At 35.9% G+C, this 18,460-nt stretch overlaps 2 protein-coding genes across 6 annotated transcripts in view; both read left to right on the plus strand.

Moving 5' to 3' along the window:
* The window catches only part of LOC117574784 (homeotic protein ultrabithorax), a 91,588-nt gene extending 83,124 nt beyond the window's left edge, over positions 1-8,464 (plus strand). For all 5 annotated transcript variants that reach the window (XM_034258739.2, XM_052006522.1, XM_034258740.2 and 2 more), the window contains one exon: positions 7,831-8,464. In XM_034258739.2, the coding sequence (XP_034114630.1) occupies positions 7,831-8,135 (305 nt within the window). In that variant the 3' untranslated portion in view covers positions 8,136-8,464. The remainder of the gene's footprint in view (positions 1-7,830) is intronic.
* A 3,199-nt stretch (positions 8,465-11,663) lies between these two features.
* Positions 11,664-14,620, plus strand: LOC117574783 (modular serine protease). Its single transcript, XM_052006521.1, has 4 exons — positions 11,664-11,883; positions 12,405-12,714; positions 12,771-13,874; positions 13,940-14,620. The coding sequence occupies exons 1-4, from the start codon at positions 11,790-11,792 to the stop codon at positions 14,442-14,444; spliced, it is 2,013 nt and encodes a 670-aa protein (XP_051862481.1). The 5' UTR covers positions 11,664-11,789; the 3' UTR covers positions 14,445-14,620.
* The last annotated feature ends 3,840 nt before the right edge of the window (positions 14,621-18,460 follow it).

The following is an 18,460-nucleotide window of genomic DNA, read 5'->3' on the forward strand; positions in this document are numbered from 1 at the left end:
CAGTTTGGCGGAGCAATGAATTACTTTAATGACGAGCAATATGTCCGTCTGTGGAGTGTCCTGCGCATGCGTGAGTTGCAATTGCCGCCATGCCGCAGTCACTGACCAAAAAACCGGTTTGCCTCCAACCCCTGCAGCTGAAGAGGCGGCCATTGAGCCGCGCGCTTGCACCTTAAAATTGCCCTAAAAAAAAAACAACAAAGTATAAAATGCGTGCCCCAAAAAAGAGCTGAAAGAAAGAAAGAAGCTGAGATAAGCTGATTTTTATCGCGTCGGCCAAAATTTCACCACAGGAATGAACAAAGTGAATTCGACGTCGAGTGCAATTATGAGAAGTATTCAGACAATTTTGTAGGCTGAACACGCCACGAAGTGAAGCTTAATCATATTTGGCACATCATTTTGGCTTACGCTCCGCTCCGATCATGGGAATGGGAAAGGGAATGGGAATTAAGAATCGTTGCAGTCGCATCACAAATTCAAACAAAGTCAATTACCAAAGTGTCGCCAACAACAACAACTCCCTCAACTTGTATGTGTGTGCAATTAAAAGCTGATTGCCTGCGCCTGTTAGAAGAAAAATTGAAATTCCGACTGAGATGCAAGTGCAGGTGTGTGTGTGTGTGTGTTGTCTGCAGCTGTGCACACCCAAAACGTGTAGCTCAAAATTCGAAAACCACACACACACACCAACACACTCACACACACGCTTTTGCTGCAGATGTATCTCGAAGATTGCGTTCGTGTTCGCAATTGCAACTCAATTGCGCATTTGCCACCGCAAGCATCAATATGCAACATGACCAGAAATGGAGGCATCGACTCATTGTAGGCATAGACCAAAAACCATAATCACGTCTGAGGAAACTGTGGCAGTCGCTTCGTCTCCTTCTCCCCCTCTATCTCTATCTGTGTGTACGCACTGGGGATTTGCACTCCCTGCGGCCAATTTAATTGACAGATTTAGTGCGCCTCGATTGGCAGTGCGGAAAATTAGTTTTCCGTCTCGCAATCAGCCTCCGACTTTGACTTTCTGCGGCTTTTGTGCGTCTCGGGTGCATTTAATTGTTTTATCGACACATATACACTCGAGAGTGAAGTATATACACAAAGTATATATATATTCGATATCGTGAGGTGAAACACGCCCACGAGCAACACGCACGAAAATAGATTTAATTAAATTGCGAACAAACTGCGTGCCAGCTTGTTGAACAACGCAAAAGGGGAACATAGAAGAAGAAGATAGCGTCCGACTATCATACACTCAATTAATCGATTTTCTATTGATCTGTGCATATGTGTGTGTGTTTGGCTTTTTGGCCAAAGGGTTTCTGTCAAGACAATTTCCGGTTGAACGACTTCCGTCCAGCATTCTAACTTGGCCTTGAGTCAAACTACCAGCTGAGCAGCAAAGCAAAAAGGATAAACAACCAAGAGCAGACTGCTCACAACTGAAATAAATAACTTGGAAATTTATACGATTTTTAATGGCCGACAAATTTACGAGCTTTGGCCATATTGAATATGTGAAAGTTTTTACTAGCAACACTTTTTGTAGAGACATCTTTAGAATGAAGTTTTATTCTGAGCAAGAACTTTTGTTAAAGTATTTTATTTTGGAAGCACAAAATAACCTTTTGTGTTTTTAATGTAAATCTCTAATTTAAGTGTGAAGACACTATTTAAAATTTTTGTTAGCAAGAAGTAACATTTAAAAATATTTGTTGATGAGTTTTATTATCATACAACTGACTGACATTTTGTTATTGAAAAAAGAATAAAACCAATTCGTTTAAACTCTTTAGTACTTGAAATTTTTAAATGGATGGAAAGTTCTATAATGCAGATTTAAAACTCAACAGCAAAATCTTTCAGTATTTAAATTTTTTGATTGAATGGAAAATTCCATAATCTAGAGCTTAAATTCTAGAGCGTATTCTGTCAGACACATAAATGAAATAATTTCGAGCAAGAACTTTGGCATTTACAATTTTTATTAAGCTGGCTAAATACCATTGAATTGACTGCCATTTCTTTACTTAATATAGATCTCTAATCAATTTCTGAAACTCAAAACTGAATTCCAGCTAATTTCTATCGATTAGTTTGCCACATTCTGCTGAACACACCCCTTTTTCCAGCTAAGCTGTTTGCTGTTCCAAAGAATTTAAATTAAAAATGAAAAAAAAGAGAAATTGTTGTCTGATTAAGAAAAGTGTTCTTGTTTTTTGACGACGTGTTCTGCGATGAATTCTTCTCACTTTCGAGCGCGTGCGTGACAATTTTTGTATGGCGATGGCGACGACAACAACAAAACATAAATTAGAGCACGGCCAAAAGGGAGAGAGAGCTGAGAGAGGGAGCGTTTCGAATTTTGTGAAGTTGTATCGAAATCGAATTAAATATAAGTTGTAGCCACAGCACACACATGCGCACATGTGTGTGTGTGTGTGTATCTGTGTGTATCTCTGTCTGTATATAAATAGTTATAATAGAAGCATAGATCACACGTTGCGCCGCATGCAACATGGAGTCACCGTCACCTGAAGATTTATTGGCAACGCCCTGGGCCAGAAGAGGGGTGAGTCAGACAAATGGAGAAAGCAAGATAGATAGCCAGAGTGTGAGAGAGATGGAGCTACTGTGTGTGGCAGTTGGCCAAAGACGTGGGGAGTAGAGAGTGACTTCTCCGCCGACGGCTCCTCGACTCGGTTCAAAGTTCGCTGCAGAAGGCAAACACGTAAACTGTCAAAACTTTAAATCCCGCAGGAATTTAAGTTAAAAAATACAACACGTACTTCTACTCTGCGCTCGGGCGCAGCTGCTACCCAGAAGTGAGTCGTCCCGCTCCAGAAACATTTCCACACTTAAATAAAATGGAAAATCAGCCCGTCAGCGGCGTAGACATGAAACCTTGAAAATGTATCTCGGCAAATAGAAAATACGACTGTTCCACTCTTGTGTCTAAATAATCTAAAAAGAGAGAAGAAATTTCGCGCCTTGCCATACAAAGTTTTATTGTCTAGTTGAAGTCTCCCCTTCCCCCCTCTTTCTCTCCTTCTCCTGGTGGCATACCAACATTTAAATTATGTACTTAGAAATACACAAAAATGCTCCGAAAGTCGACAAAAAGAAAATGGCGCAACGCAGCAGGAGACGAAGACGACGACGAAGAAGAAGAAGAGTGAGCCAGCAAAATGAATTTCGCACTTTTTCGCATAATAAATTTAAAACTTGTCCAGAGCCAACAGCAAAAAAAAAGCTAGAATGAGGAAGAAAAGAATAACCCAAAGCTGGAAAAAAATAGAAGCAAACTTTTGGTAAAAAGTTCATTTTTGCATATACTATACGAATATATAAGTATATATGAGTGTAGGGGATGATAGGCGAAAGGAGTGCGGGGCGTGGCAGACGTGGCGAAGGCGCGTGACAAATTCCATTTAAAATTGTTGAGCTCAAACTCACGTACTTGCTGCTTGCTGCCTTCTTTGCTCGGTTTGCCTCCTAAATAAAATGAAACTTTTGCCAACCTCAGCGTGATGTATTCCACAGGCACAGGACATGCGCCAGGACATCCTCAGCTGGAGCTAAGTGAGTGAGTGAGTGAGTGAGTGGGGATTGGAGCATTGGAGCGAAAGAGCGTTGAGATTTAAGTTAATCAGCAAACAGGTTTAGTGCTAAATAAATTTATTTATGCCTTTACGGATGCTCACTTTATTTCTTTTATTTGCATTTTAAGTGTGGAAGGAGTTAAGAAGTAGGGAACAGACTGAAATTGAAACGAAAGAACTAATTTTAGTGGTTGAGCTGGCAAATAAAAAGAGCAAAACCAACAAAACAATTTAATTGCAAGTTTTAAATAAATACTAAATATAGTATACTAATATAATACTATATACGTACTGAATATATACTAATTGTATAATAAATATATACTAAATATATACTGAACATGTGCTGAATATATACTAAATATATACTGAATATATTAAACTTGAAAGAGTTTCAAGTAAATACTAAATAAAATCACAAAAACTCAACAAAAGCCAATCAACAATATATAAAGCTGTAACTGCTGGTTATCAATCTCAAATAAATACTAAAATATATACCAAATATATACTAATCAATTACTAAATATATACTAAATATATACTAAATGTATAATAAATATATACTAAATACATAGTCTCAAATAAATACTAAATAAATTCACCACAACTCAACGAAAGCCCAACAACAATTGAAAAGCTGTAACTGATGGCCATCAATCTCAAATAAATACTAAATATATAATGGACATATACTAAATATATACTGAATATACACAAAATATATAAAATGTGTAATAGTCTCAAATAAATACTAAATAATTTGCCAACAACTCAACAAAAGCCCAACAACAATTGAAAAGCTGCAACTGATGGCCATCAATCTCAAATAAATACTAAATATATAATGAACATATACTAAATATATACATAATTTATACTAGACGTGTACTTAATATATACTAAATATATACTGAATATATTAATCTTGTAAAAGTCTCAAGTAAATACTAAATAAAATCACAAAAACTTAACAAAAGCCAATCAACAATATATAAGCTGTAACTGCTGGTCATCAATCTCAAATCAATATACATATATACTAAATAAATACTAAACGTATTCGAAATATATACTACATATATGGGCATTTCTCAAAGTCGCGAACGTACGTTCGTACGAGATAAATTAAAAAAATAAAATCGAAAACAAACGTTTCCTAAAACTTTTTTTTTACTCTTCGATAGCATTTGTTTAGCTCTTTGGTTAGTGTAAATTATGGGGCTTATCGATTTTTAATTTTCATAATATTGTCAAAAAACATGCGGTCGCGAACGTACGCAAAATGGAAGTCGACTTTGGCTTATTACAGTAAAATGCAAAACTCTGCGAATTGAGACGGGATATTTTAAAGAAATAACTTTACTTTTAAAGTAGAATCATGTAGCTTTCTATTAAGTCTACTCCCAAGAAAATATCTCAATTTATTTATTTTTAATTTAATTAAGTTCCGGTCGCGAACGTACGGTCGCGAACGTACGATTTTTCCATGTTGTTTTATTCATTAAATTTTTATTTTTACCACAACTTTTTTTTATTAATAACTTCATATTTCATAAAAACAAACGGATTTAACTCAATTTAAGGTGTCCAATAACATTTAAAAGCAAAAAAAATAAATTTTTATTAAATATGAAATATGTACTGAAATTTATTAATAGCAAGAAAAATATATATTAAATAATAAGTAATAACAAACAAGTAATAAGTAACTGCAAACGACATAGCTTTCAAAAACAAAAACAAAAAAAAATTTTTTTTTTTTTTAATCCATGCGACGCTAGTGAAAATCGACATATGCTTATAGGTAAGGTCGCGAACGTACGCTACTTTGACAATCAATAAAAAAAGATTGGTTTGAGTAACCCCAACGATTTTTTATATTTAAAATATATATACCAAAATAACTTAACACGCGAAGTTTCATTCACCTGCTTGCACTTAATGCGAAGCAATTACAATAAAATGATGTTTTCGGTCGCGAACGTACGATTTGAACATAGATAAGAAGCAAAATAAAAATAAACAGTTAATTGAACATTTTTTCGCTCACTTTGCAATTTTTATCTTATTATTGGATTGCTATTAAGAGATTTGGTAGAAAAAATGCAAACATATCTTATGATTTTCTTGTGAAATAATTAATCAAAAAAATGCATACAAAAGGAGCTAAAAGTGAAAAAATTACATTTTTTTCAGTTTGCAGGCAAATTTTTTTATAAAAACAACGGAGATATGCTACGGATCCATTGTATTATGAAAATTTGGATATTTCTTTATGACATTATACAAAAAAATACGATGAATGTGAAGATTTTTTTTTTCGGTCGTGGTTTACCTTTCTTTGAGAATTGCCCATATATTAAATATATAATAAATACATGAAACTTGTAATAGTCTCAAATAAATACTAAATAAAATCACAACAATGTAAAAGCTGCAACCTATGGCCATCACTCTCAAATAAATACTAAATATATACTGAATATATAAAATTTGTAATAGTCTCAAAAAAATACTAAATAAATTCAAAGCAACTCAACAAAAACCCAATAACAATTGAAAAGCTGTAGAAGCTGTTAAATACTAAATATATACTGAACAAATACTAAATATATACTGAATATACACTAAATATATAAAATATGTAATAGTCTCAAATAAATACTAAATAAATTCAAAGCAACTGCAACAAAAGCCCAAATACATTGTAAAATCTGCAACTGCTCGCCATCAATCTGATGGATTAAGTGCTGTAAAGTAGGCGATAAGTCAGTTGACACAAATTTGGCAATTTTCTCGCACATTAAAAATGAAATATTCTCAGCTTTGTTTGCAATTTCATAAATGCAATATAAACAAATAAAATCATATGTACACATGTGTATACTATGTAGATAATTTCTTTGTTGCGTGGTGAAAATTATATTTTCCATATCGTTTTTATAGTCTATAAAATTTTCTCGCCATTTATTCAACGTGTGTTCGCACACACACACACACATACACACATGTACATATGTATATGTATTTGCTGCACTCGTACTCCCTTTTGTGTAGTACTCGGCAAATGTGAAAGATAAATGCGTTTTCACTTTATGACTTTCGTGTCGGCATAAATTTGTTAATACCTTTAGGCCAAATTTATAACATAATAAATGCTCATAATATTTAACTTAACATTTTGCCAGGGCCAGAGTCAGAGAGCCAGAGACAGAGTCAGACAACGGCGAACGAGAGCCGCCCCAATAAAATTGCAGAAAGTTACTTAACATTGTCCATTGGAGCTCGACGAGAGGCGGAGAGTTGCATACGCTGATAAAATCTCTCCTCAGCTCTCTTGTGATTGTGCATAATGCAGTGCGAGTGTGTGAGTGTGTAAGTGTGTGTGTGCACACACATAAAATTGAGTTATTGCACTTGAGGCAAATTAAACTTCATAAATATTTAAAATCAGAGATTAACACAACAGCAATAGCAGAGCACACACACTGAGGAGATAGAGAAAGAGAGAGAGAGAGAGAGAGAGAGGGAGGCAATTGCTGTTCTTGTCTCAGTTGTTGTCGAGTTTGTGAGTTGCCAATTAAAGTTGCATTACAATGGCATAACTGCACTTTAAGTGGCACACGGCAACATCACTGAAAGCTCTCTGACAGTCAGCTCAGCATTCGCAACTTGCAGCGTGCAACGTGCAACATGCGGCACAGCAGCAAATGTTCAATTTAAAGTAACGATCTCGCCAAAGATACAACTGCAAACAGCCAACAGCAACCAGCAACCAGTAACTTGAAGCCACAATCCAAGCAACAGCCAATGGCAATAAAAATGAAATGTTTTTTTTTTGCTTTGCTTGTGTTGCTTTTCCTTATTTTTTTTTGTTTTTGTGCTTGTTGCCTGCCTACGTCAAAATGTTGGCTGATCGTTGTTGAAAAATTTATATTTATGTTTTGACAACGACCAATGCGCAACAGCAACAACAACAAATGAACAGTTGTTGCAAATTTTGCGAAATGATTTTTCAATTTAATATGCTTGCTGAAATGTTTATAAACGATCCAAATGAGGCAATTGAACCCACACACACTCACTCGCTGCTGTCTTTGTCTTTTTTCTTTTTGTCAAATGTATTGGATAAACCAATGAGACTAGCTGAAAGCTAGAGTTGTACAATTATCGATTTATCTAACTCACATTTTTTCTTCTCTATTTTCTTTAGGCACAAATGGTCTGAGGAGACGTGGCAGACAGACATACACCCGCTACCAGACACTGGAGCTGGAGAAGGAGTTCCACACGAATCATTATTTGACCCGCAGACGGAGAATCGAGATGGCGCATGCGCTGTGTTTGACAGAGCGACAGATCAAGATCTGGTTCCAGAATCGTCGAATGAAATTGAAAAAGGAAATCCAGGCGATCAAGGAGCTCAACGAGCAGGAGAAACAGGCGCAGGCGCAAAAAGCGGCGGCGGCAGCTGCGGCGGCGGCGGCGGTGCAAGGCGGCCATTTAGATCAGAATTAGAATGAATTAAATGAAAAACAAAACAAACAATATATTGTAACAAAAAAACATTTACTTAACTTAATTGCATACGAGTAATAATTAAAAAATACGGTATGAATATTGTACGTGTATAATATACGAGTATACCAGCAAAAAATGATAATTTAAATTTAAAAACAAAAAATGTGTGTGTGTGTTTGAAAAAGCAACCGAAAATACGTAAATGCGAACAGCAACAAAAACTTACAAATAAATTTATTAGACCTAAGTAAGTGACAGATTAAAAAAAGTAGTGAACAGCAAAAAAAAAAAACAAAAACAAAAACAGATCTACTTACCTATATAGATGCATACATACATTATTATATACGAATACAAAAAATACAAATACAAAATAACAATACGAATACAAATTTCATTTTCAACTCAATTCCACAACAAGAACAACATAGAAGTAAAATTCATTTCGAACATTTTGTTTGCCAGCGTAAGATTTTAACTATTGTATATTCTTTTTTTCCAAAATCAAAAACAAAAAATCCCTGTTTAAAATGTTGCTCCTTTTCTTCGGCCCCCCAACTTAGAAACCCTTTGTTGCTTACTGCTATGTTTAAATTATTTTTTGAAAAATATAAAAACAACAAAAAAAAATACTCATACAAAAAAATGTTAAAAAGAAAAACATATTTAAATTCTGTTGATATGAATTTTTGTAAGGCGCGTTTTTAAACTAATTGAAACTAAACAAAAATTACGTAAAAATTTACAACAACAAAAAAAGCGAATGAAAACTATTGAAAATTTAACTTAAATATAAATAGAATTTGTTAGCAAAGTAAAAGTATATTACAAGAACAAAATTATAGAAAACTAAAAAAAAAAACAAACAAGAGAATATAATAATAATTATTATTAAAAGCATAATGATAATAATAATTAATAATAATACAAATGAAAAAAATGTGTATAGTTCGTGCTTAAAGTTAATGCAATTTTAGTTAACTCTGTTTAATTTTAAATTAAATTGTTTAGTTTTCATCTAAGCCCGCAACAAACACAAAAACAACAACAACAAAAACAACAACAAACAAAAAAGTGAAGCTGTTTTCTTTAAGTAATTTTTAAAGTTTTTTAAACTAAATTAAATCTTAATTTTATTATGTTTAGTTTAATGAAAAGCGTTTATGAGATTATCTATAAAACAAAAACAAACAAATATGAAACAAAAAGCAAAAAACAAAAAACTTGCCAACTTGGCAAATCGAATAAATTATTGGTTTTGAAAAAATCTACAAAAAAAAAAATGAAGAAATCAAAGAAAAACGAATTAAATAATTGTGTTATTATTTTAGTTTCTTTGCAAGTTTAGTTACTACATTGTTGGTTTTCATTTGTTTTAATTTCTATATAGGAGCACTATATAGGAGAGCTTAGAGTTCTTGAAAACTGCGGGAAAATTGCTTTTGATCTCGTTTCGTTAATTGTTCGTAAGATGTATGCTAAACGTTATCAGAAGAGATAATGCGATATATATATATATATAAATGTATCACTGCTAAGCAACGAGCTGTGCTCACTGCGCTAAAAACTCTGAGATACACACAACTAGTATCTTTAGATCCACTTTCTGTTTCGATTCACCTAAAGGGTTAACCCACAAAAACCTTCACAAGATGTATACGTAATTTAGCGCATAAGGTTCAACAACAAAATAAATTAATATATATATATATATATATACACAGACATACATACATATATATTTATATTTATGTATTTTACATGAAAGTCGGAGTATAAATGAACAACAAACAATAAGAGAATAATTGCAAATAAAAACAAAATGAAAATAAGAACAGAAAGTGCGAGATATGAGATAAGTTAAATGTTATAGATTTTAATGGAAAACAAATGAAACATATACGTAAAATTTACAAAATGACGCAGAGTGAGGAAGGAGAATGTGGCTAAAAAAAAGAGAGAGAACGATAAAGAGAAGTCCTCCCCCGCCCCAAATCCCCTCCAAAAAAAAAGAGAAAGTAAATTAATATTAAAATAGAAGATGAAGAAGCTAAAAATACAATACTTAAACGATTTAAATGTGAATTGTCGTAGCAACGGATATACGTAAAATGAAACGGAGCGCGCCAGCGTTAGAATTTATTCTACATTCTACAAACTTACCTACTACTTACACTTACTTATCTGTAATATGTACATCATACATATGTTTGTTCGCATATGTATTTGTATATGTATATGTATTAATAAAACGCTGCATTGCGAGTATTGTACATTCTTGTGGCTTTTTACTTCACCCTCACCAGCCGCCTCCACCATCTAATTGACATTAATACTAATGTTTCTCTCTAATCCTAAATCAACCATGTATAAACGATGCATCCGAATGCTTCATTCGATAAAAACAAAAACCCTCTCCTTCTCCCCAAAAAACACAAATACTATGTACATGGGGCCAAGAGAGAAGATATCGTTTATACGCGTATGTATTACTATGTAATTCTAATTTAATGCCATTCTATGTTAGTTCTGTAAGTTGTAAATTATCAATATTAAATATACCTACTATAATTACAAAAGCAAAACAAACCAACAAAAACAAAAAAAAACACAAACTACAAAAACAAAAACCAGTGAGAATGTGGTAAACAAATAAAAACAATAAAAATTTGAACTAAAAACTCAAAAAAATCAAACTGTCTTTTTATACTTGAGCCAAAGGGGGCGCTAATTTCTACCGCCACCTAGCGTTTGCTATGTGCACATTGTGTGCTGCTGTTGGAAAGCTGACTGCCATGAGTATGCGCAGTGTTAGTTTGCTGTTTATCCGCAAGAGCGCGCCACTTGTGACGCACACGTTTTAGCGCCACGGTCAGCCTGCATTTAAAAAATCGAAATCATCGGGCAGCTCTGGTCACATTGATCGAGCTTATCGATAAGTGACTCAGTTGAGTTTCGTACGAGGATAAGGTTTGTTTATATTTTTAAACAATACATGAATGACAATGTTTAAACTAAGTAAGGTAACTGGGTTTAAATTTTAGAGAATTAAATGCAAACTTAAATTTCATTCATGGAATTCAAAAATTAATTTTGTATTACTTAATTATAAACATTTAAATTGCTAGATACGTAATAATTGTTTTTAAACCGCGCGATAAAATAAACAAACCAAATGAAATATCAAGAGATTTAGAAGTCTCTTAAAAACAATGCTGGTCTTTGTATTCGCACTCTTAAAACTTGTTTTGTGTTTTCCTTTAGCGAGCCCGGTTTTAATACTCTTACGCAGAGTATATCACTTTATTTAAATGCTGTGGAGATGATAGATTAAAATTGATAACAAAAAAAAAATCACTTTAGGTACATTCTAATATTGTTTACTTCATTCTATTAAGGTTTTTGTATGCTCAAAATTAATTTATATACAAAGCTGTGTATTAAGCATTCGACTTGAAATCAATTACTTCTGTTTAATGCTAAAATGTATTCAAGCTTGAATAATTCTCAGTCAGTACGGTTTGTGCTCTGGATCGGATCGTTCGTGTTGCTTCCTGATAGCACAATCATTTCAATTTAATCGGGAGTTAATATATATGTATGCGTACATATAAATAATACTAGTGGAAGTGCAGATGCGCATATTCATGGATGTTTAATCTTGTACGATCGAAAAGTATGAAGTCGAAATACTTTGTAGCACGATTTCTGTGCATCTTCTTAGTTCTACTTAGCATCCATACAAGTGAGTAAAGTTCACAATGATAATATATTATTAGGTCTAAATATAAAAAAAATGATACGTATCAAAGTATACGCAAACTTGTGCAGTTACAGATAAATTTATACGAAGTATGCTAATGTCAATCTGAGTCAGGCGATTCGTAAGAGACGCTAAGAAAAAAAACTTGATTTGAGCCAGCATTGAAAGGTCTTGACGCTTGAGAGCAAAGAGCGAGTAGTGAGAGTGTTGATATAGTATTTATTATCTATGACACTGCTTGCTGGCTCTCTGTTATTGTTTTTGTTCTTGTTGTTATTATCAGTTCACTTCCCATGCGGTTTTTGCTCTCGGAAGATGCTGCCTCAACAGATAAGCGTAAGAAAAAACCTGAAACATTTGCATATTGAGAGTGTTTATTGTTTGTAATTTTGTTATTTATTGGGTAAATTTCGAATTAAAATACAATAAAAAATACCAATAAAAATAAGATGTAATAAGCAGATTATGACTTCACAAATTCGATTTATTTTTTCACATTATAGAATCAGCAGATGCTGCCTGCGCACAAACTCAGTTTGAATGCGAGAATGGCAGCTGCATCTCACAATTTGAGGTGTGCAATGGAGTCAAGAACTGTCCAGATGGTACTGATGAAACGGCATTGAACTGCATCTCACAGAGACAACATTGCTCTAAGCCCTATTTCCAGTGTAGCTATGGAGCATGTGTGATTGGCACCGCAGCCTGCAACGGAGTCAAGGAGTGTGCCGATGGCTCCGATGAAACAGTGCTGCGATGTGGCACCGAGGATGACAAGCGGGAGTTTGATCGCACGCTACAAGGCAATTGCCAGTAAGTAGCAACGAAAATAGTTGAAAATTCTTCAAGCTTAAACATTTTAATTGCAGGCATGATGAAATAAAATGCCCTTCTGGCATTTGTATTGACAAATTTCGCTATCTGTGCGATGGCAACGATGATTGTGGCGATGGCACTGGCTTTGATGAATCTGTGACTATGTGTGGCCATCAAGAGTGTCCTGGCTATTCCTTCAAATGCGCCTCGGGCAGTTGCATTTCCAATCAGCTCGTTTGCGATGGCAAAATTAATTGCTTCGATGGCTCCGATGAGGCGCCGTTACTTTGCAATACCACAGCAGCCACGGCACCCAAGCTGCCATCGATTCCCGCGTCGCAAGCGGATCACTTGGGATGTCCGCTGCCCGATGGCGATGAGCGTCCCATATTAACCAATGGTCAGGGTCAGGTGTTGACACCGCCCATCATCAAGCAGACGGTGAAGTTCAGATGCAATCGTGGCTACTTTCTGGAGGGTGAGGAGACCGGTTACTGTGCCAATCGCAGGTGGAGTTTGTCCGTGGTGCCCAAATGCGTGAGTGAGTATCGATTGCTTAAACAGTTGTCAGAACTCCCTCTCTATTACTTTATCTTGTTTGCAGAATACTGCGATTCCAAGCGGGATGAATATGGCAATGCCAAGGACCTCATCAATGGCTATTCCACCAATGCCACTTGCTCTGTGCACGGCGAAATCGCTGATTGCAATCAACGCTATCATCCGCCAGGCACTGTGATCAAATTCATTTGTGCCACAGGCTTCCAAACGCTCAAGACCTCGCTGCCGGAGATGAAGTGCATGCGTGGTGGCTATTGGAATCGTTATCGTGAACGCTGCGATCAAGAGTGTGGACAGATTGCCACGCCTGTCAAGCAGTTCTCAGCGAATGGACATTCGATTGGCGTTGCTGTTGTTCCCTGGCATGTGGGCCTGTACTCCGAGTTGAATGAGCGTGGTTTCACCTTCCTTTGCGGCGGTTCGCTGCTCACGCCTGACATTGTCATCACGGCTGCTCATTGTGTCTTTAATGAGGTGGCCTCGGAACCTTACTCCGAGGAGATCTTTCGTGTGGTGGCCGCAAAGCTATACAGAGGTTACACTGATGAAACGGAGTATGACAACAGGCGTCGCGTGAATCAGATTGTGGTGGCATCGTAAGTAGAAATTTACAAGCAATTGAATTCAAGATTTGATTGAATTGTTTTCCATCTTATTACAGTAACTACAAAGGCAGAGAGGATAATTTCTTCAATGACTTGGCCATGATAATACTGGATGTGCCCTATCGCCTGAGTGCTGTTATACGACCCGTTTGTGTGCACTTTTACGGTTATGCTGAGAAGGAGACCATCAATAACAATGTGCACGGCAAATTTGCCGGCTGGAACTTCAAGGATCGACGTGAGCTGCAGTTTGTACCGGCGCAATCGCAAATGAATTCCGTTTGTTCTGACAAATTGAAGGATATTGGCCTCGATAAGTTCTGCATGTACACTTTGGGTCAATCGTTGGCCTGTCACGGCGACAGTGGCGGAGGTTTCACTGTGGAGCGACGTACGGATGCCTTCTCCCGGGATCCCTTAAGGCATTTTCTGTATGGCATCATAAGCAGTGCACCAAATGCTGGGCAATGTGCCGAGAGTTTGACAACACTCACGAATATTCAACACTTTGAGGGACTCATCACGAAAGCCATAAATCATAGTGTCTATACTCGATCTTAAACCAAAATATATATCTACATATTTTTAGCTTTAACAAGTCAAACTACTCAAAACAAAACAAAATGTACAACTTATGATAAATGTAGAAATCTGTGCTTTTCAAAAGACATATTTAATGATTTTCTAGATCTTTTAAGAAATTTAAATACAAATTTTATAAGCATATTGACAAGAAAGTTTGTGTTATACAATTCTTAATATTATTGAAGGTTGGCCACTTTATATTAGCTAGAATTGAAATGAAGTCTCATTATTCCTCCACAAAATTTGTTAACTTTCATGGCATATTCCATTTTGCATTCAATTTATTCTTTATTTAACTTTACCAAATCATTCTTGGTAGATTTATGATTATATATAACATATTTAAAAATTTTGTGAGAAATTTCGCTACACAAGAATTGATATGAAGTCTTATTATTTCTTGCCTAAAACTTTTTATGCAAACCTGTTCTCTTTTAAAATATTTTATCATTCTCTATTGTCGATTAAATCATATCATGCTCATTTATCTCTTAATACTGTCTCTTATAGCACATAAACTGACCAATAATCGAATACATCAGATAGACCTTGAGAAACTCATTGGATTGAAATTGACAAAACCCTAATTTTAGGAGCATTATAAAGTGCGCCATCTGTTGGGCATTGCTCAACCTCTTTCGAGGATGCTCTCAATATGTCATTGTGAACATTTTACAGAACATCAAAAATGTTAGGTTAATAAATTAAGCAAACCCTAGAGCAAATCCCCCAACCGAAACTTGTGCTGCTCAACCATTTCTCTAACTAGTATCTTTGCAGTCATTTGTAATTTTTGTGCTCCAGCAACAACGAAGAACATCGACAACAAGAAAAACAACAGGAGGAACTACAAGCAAATTTTAGTCCACTTCTGTTTTATGGCAAATTAATGGAGCGACATGCTGACCATGTTCCGAGTCGAACTTCGTCCTGTCCGCGATGCGATGCGATGTCCACATCCACTCGAGCCTAGCCTAGCCTAGCAGGTGGCCCAGCATTAGGCGAGGTCCGACAGTTACTTCCAGCTCTCCCCCAGCTCGAATCTTCACTGGACCATGGGCAATGCCAATCCCAGGCAACAAAATCCCAACCTCAACTGTCCCCCGCAATTGTTGCCTCAGCTGCCCATTTGGGTTCGGTTGAAACTGCTGCTGTTTGTTTCACACATGCCAAATGAATGAGCTTTTTTTATTGTTGCTGCTGTTGTTGTTGTTGTTGTTGCTGTCGATTGTGTGTCTGAGTGTGTGTGTGTGGGGGTGTGGGTGTTGCTTTCTTTTGCCGAGTTGGCCATGTTGCCAGCCGGGCTAACATATTGGACATTTATTATTTTCGTGAGTGTTTTTGCTCGTCGGGTAAATTATGGCGTTGCACTCGGGTTGCGGGAGTGAGAGAAGGTTCGAAAGAGTGAGAGAGAGAGAGAGAGAGAGAGAGGGGAAAAGGGAAGAGGAAGTAAAATACTGCGAGTTCATTTGTTGCATTGTCGCGCGAAATTGGTTAAAACGCTTAGCTAGGTCAGATTAGATCTGCTTTGCTCCTCATTGATAAAAACCTTTCGAAGAGGAAAAAGGGGAAATCGGGAATCGGGAAACGGGAAGGGAAAGTGAGTGTAAAACGCGTGAGTGTTAAATTAATAATTGCATAAATTTTACATGTGCTGTTGCATGAATTATGGTCGGCGCAGCATAAATCGCGAATAATGTGCGCACTGGCCGTGCGAATATTTATGGCTGCGACTGTAAATCATCAAACCATAAACGCACTTGCAACGTCTAGCGGTCACATGGTCACTCTGCAAATGCAATGCACTCCAGCACCCCCTGACCTACAGCCTTTAGTTTTACCATCCCGAACTGTGTTTCATGTTTTTGTATATTCAATTTACCAAAAGGATTTCCATTCGCATTGACAGTGGCAACACTGCTTGATATGAAGCCCAGGTAAGTTCATGAAATGGCAGGCTTTAAAAGAGCGATCGATTGAAGATGGAAAAGAAATAGTAATAATCCAACAATAATAACAATGTATGTAAATAATAATATTAATAATATTTTTACACTCATTCTGATCTTCAGATCTACAATATTAATCCTATCTGGAATCTTCCATCTGTCTGTATGTCTGTCCGTCCGTATGAACACCTAGATCTCAGAGACTATAAGATAGACCGATTTCATTTTTCTTAGATAGTTTGTTTTTCATTTTTGTAACCCGAAAATTGAAGAAAATAGAACCGTGATTTTTAAAATGATAACTATAGTATTTATGACTCTTGTACATTTTAAGAAATTGTAGAACTTATTTATGAAATTGTTTTGTTTTCCAGTTACCACGGGACTCAGTTGCTTTGGCTGACAAACTGGTATATTTCGTATTACTGTTTGCCCGTCTATCCGTATGAAACACTGGATCTCAGAGACTACAAGAGATAGAGCTATAATTTTTTTCATCAGCATTTTTTATGTTTGCAATTTTTTGCCACGCCCACTTCCGTCCCCGCAAATCAAAAAAATCGAATAACAAGCGTAAATTTTGAGCTATAGCGAATTTTGGTATGTACCATAATATTTATAGTAATTGTGATTCCTGAAAATTTGGCTGTTATCAGATAAAAATTGTGGAAGTTATTAAAGAAATACTTTTGTATGGGCAAAAACGCCTACTTACTGGGGGGACAATCTGGCATATTATGCCGTCTATGGTATATTTTGAATCGATATAACAAAAATACCATTTGGTATATTTTTTGTATTATTAATTATTGCTATATTTTCGCGAATTGCGTTTATATTATTTATATTACCTCAATTGAAGAGGGAATTTCGGGAATTGTATGACATGTATGTAATACACGTCATACATGTCATACATGTCATACATGTCAGTGTTTATGCAATATCGAATGTATTCTGGTGGAAGAAATGTCCAAGGATGCCTCTATCTCACGATATGTCACATGACGATTTGGCATTATCAGTTCCCGCACGGCATCAATGTTTTCTGGCGCAATGGCTGATTTTGGACGACCCTTGTCTTCGAGCGAGCATCGGCCACGATAAAATTTAAACATTAAAAAACACGTCATACACGTTATGTATGTCATACACGTCATGTATGTCATACACGTCATGTATGTCATACACGTCATGTATGTCATACACGTCATGTATGTCATACGCGTTATGTATGTCATACATGTCATACTCATGTATGTCATACATGTCATACACATGTATGTCATACACGTCATGTATGTCATACATGTCATGTATGTAATACACGTCATGTATGTCATACACGTTATGTATGTCACACACGTTATGTATGTCATACACGTCATACACATGTATGTCATACATGTCATACATGTCATACACGTCATGTATGTCATACATGTAATACACGTCATACATGTCTTACACATGGCTAACATGGCTAGAAGTGACCTAGGCCAGAAGCTTATATAGCAACCCTCGTATTAAGTATATTATAAATACATAGAAAGAAGGATGGCGATACCTGTTGGTAATTGTGAATTGTAAATATCCAACCAATCCATATAAGCCTTTCTTTGAGCAATTGTCAAATTGTGCGGGATCCATCGAGAACAAACCCTTTTTACGATCAGGTGTTTATGCAATATCGAATGTATTCTGGTGGAAGAAATGTCCAAGGATGCCTCTATCTCACGATATGTCACATGACGATTTGGCATTATCAGTTCACGAACGGCATCAATGTTTTCTGGCGCAATGGCTGTTTTTGGACGACCCTTGTCTTCGAGCGAGCATCGGCCACGATAAAATTTAAACATTAAAAAACACGTCATACACGTTATGTATGTCATACACGTCGTGTATGTCATACACGTCATGTATGTAATACACGTCATACACATGTATGTCATACACGTCATGTATGTCATACATGTCGGTCGAAAAAAATTATAGCTCTATCTCTTATAGTCTACGAGGGTTGCTATATAAGCTTCTGGC

This window comes from Drosophila albomicans, chromosome 2R (genome assembly GCF_009650485.2).
Source record: "Drosophila albomicans strain 15112-1751.03 chromosome 2R, ASM965048v2, whole genome shotgun sequence".
Lineage (NCBI taxonomy): Eukaryota > Metazoa > Arthropoda > Insecta > Diptera > Drosophilidae > Drosophila > Drosophila albomicans.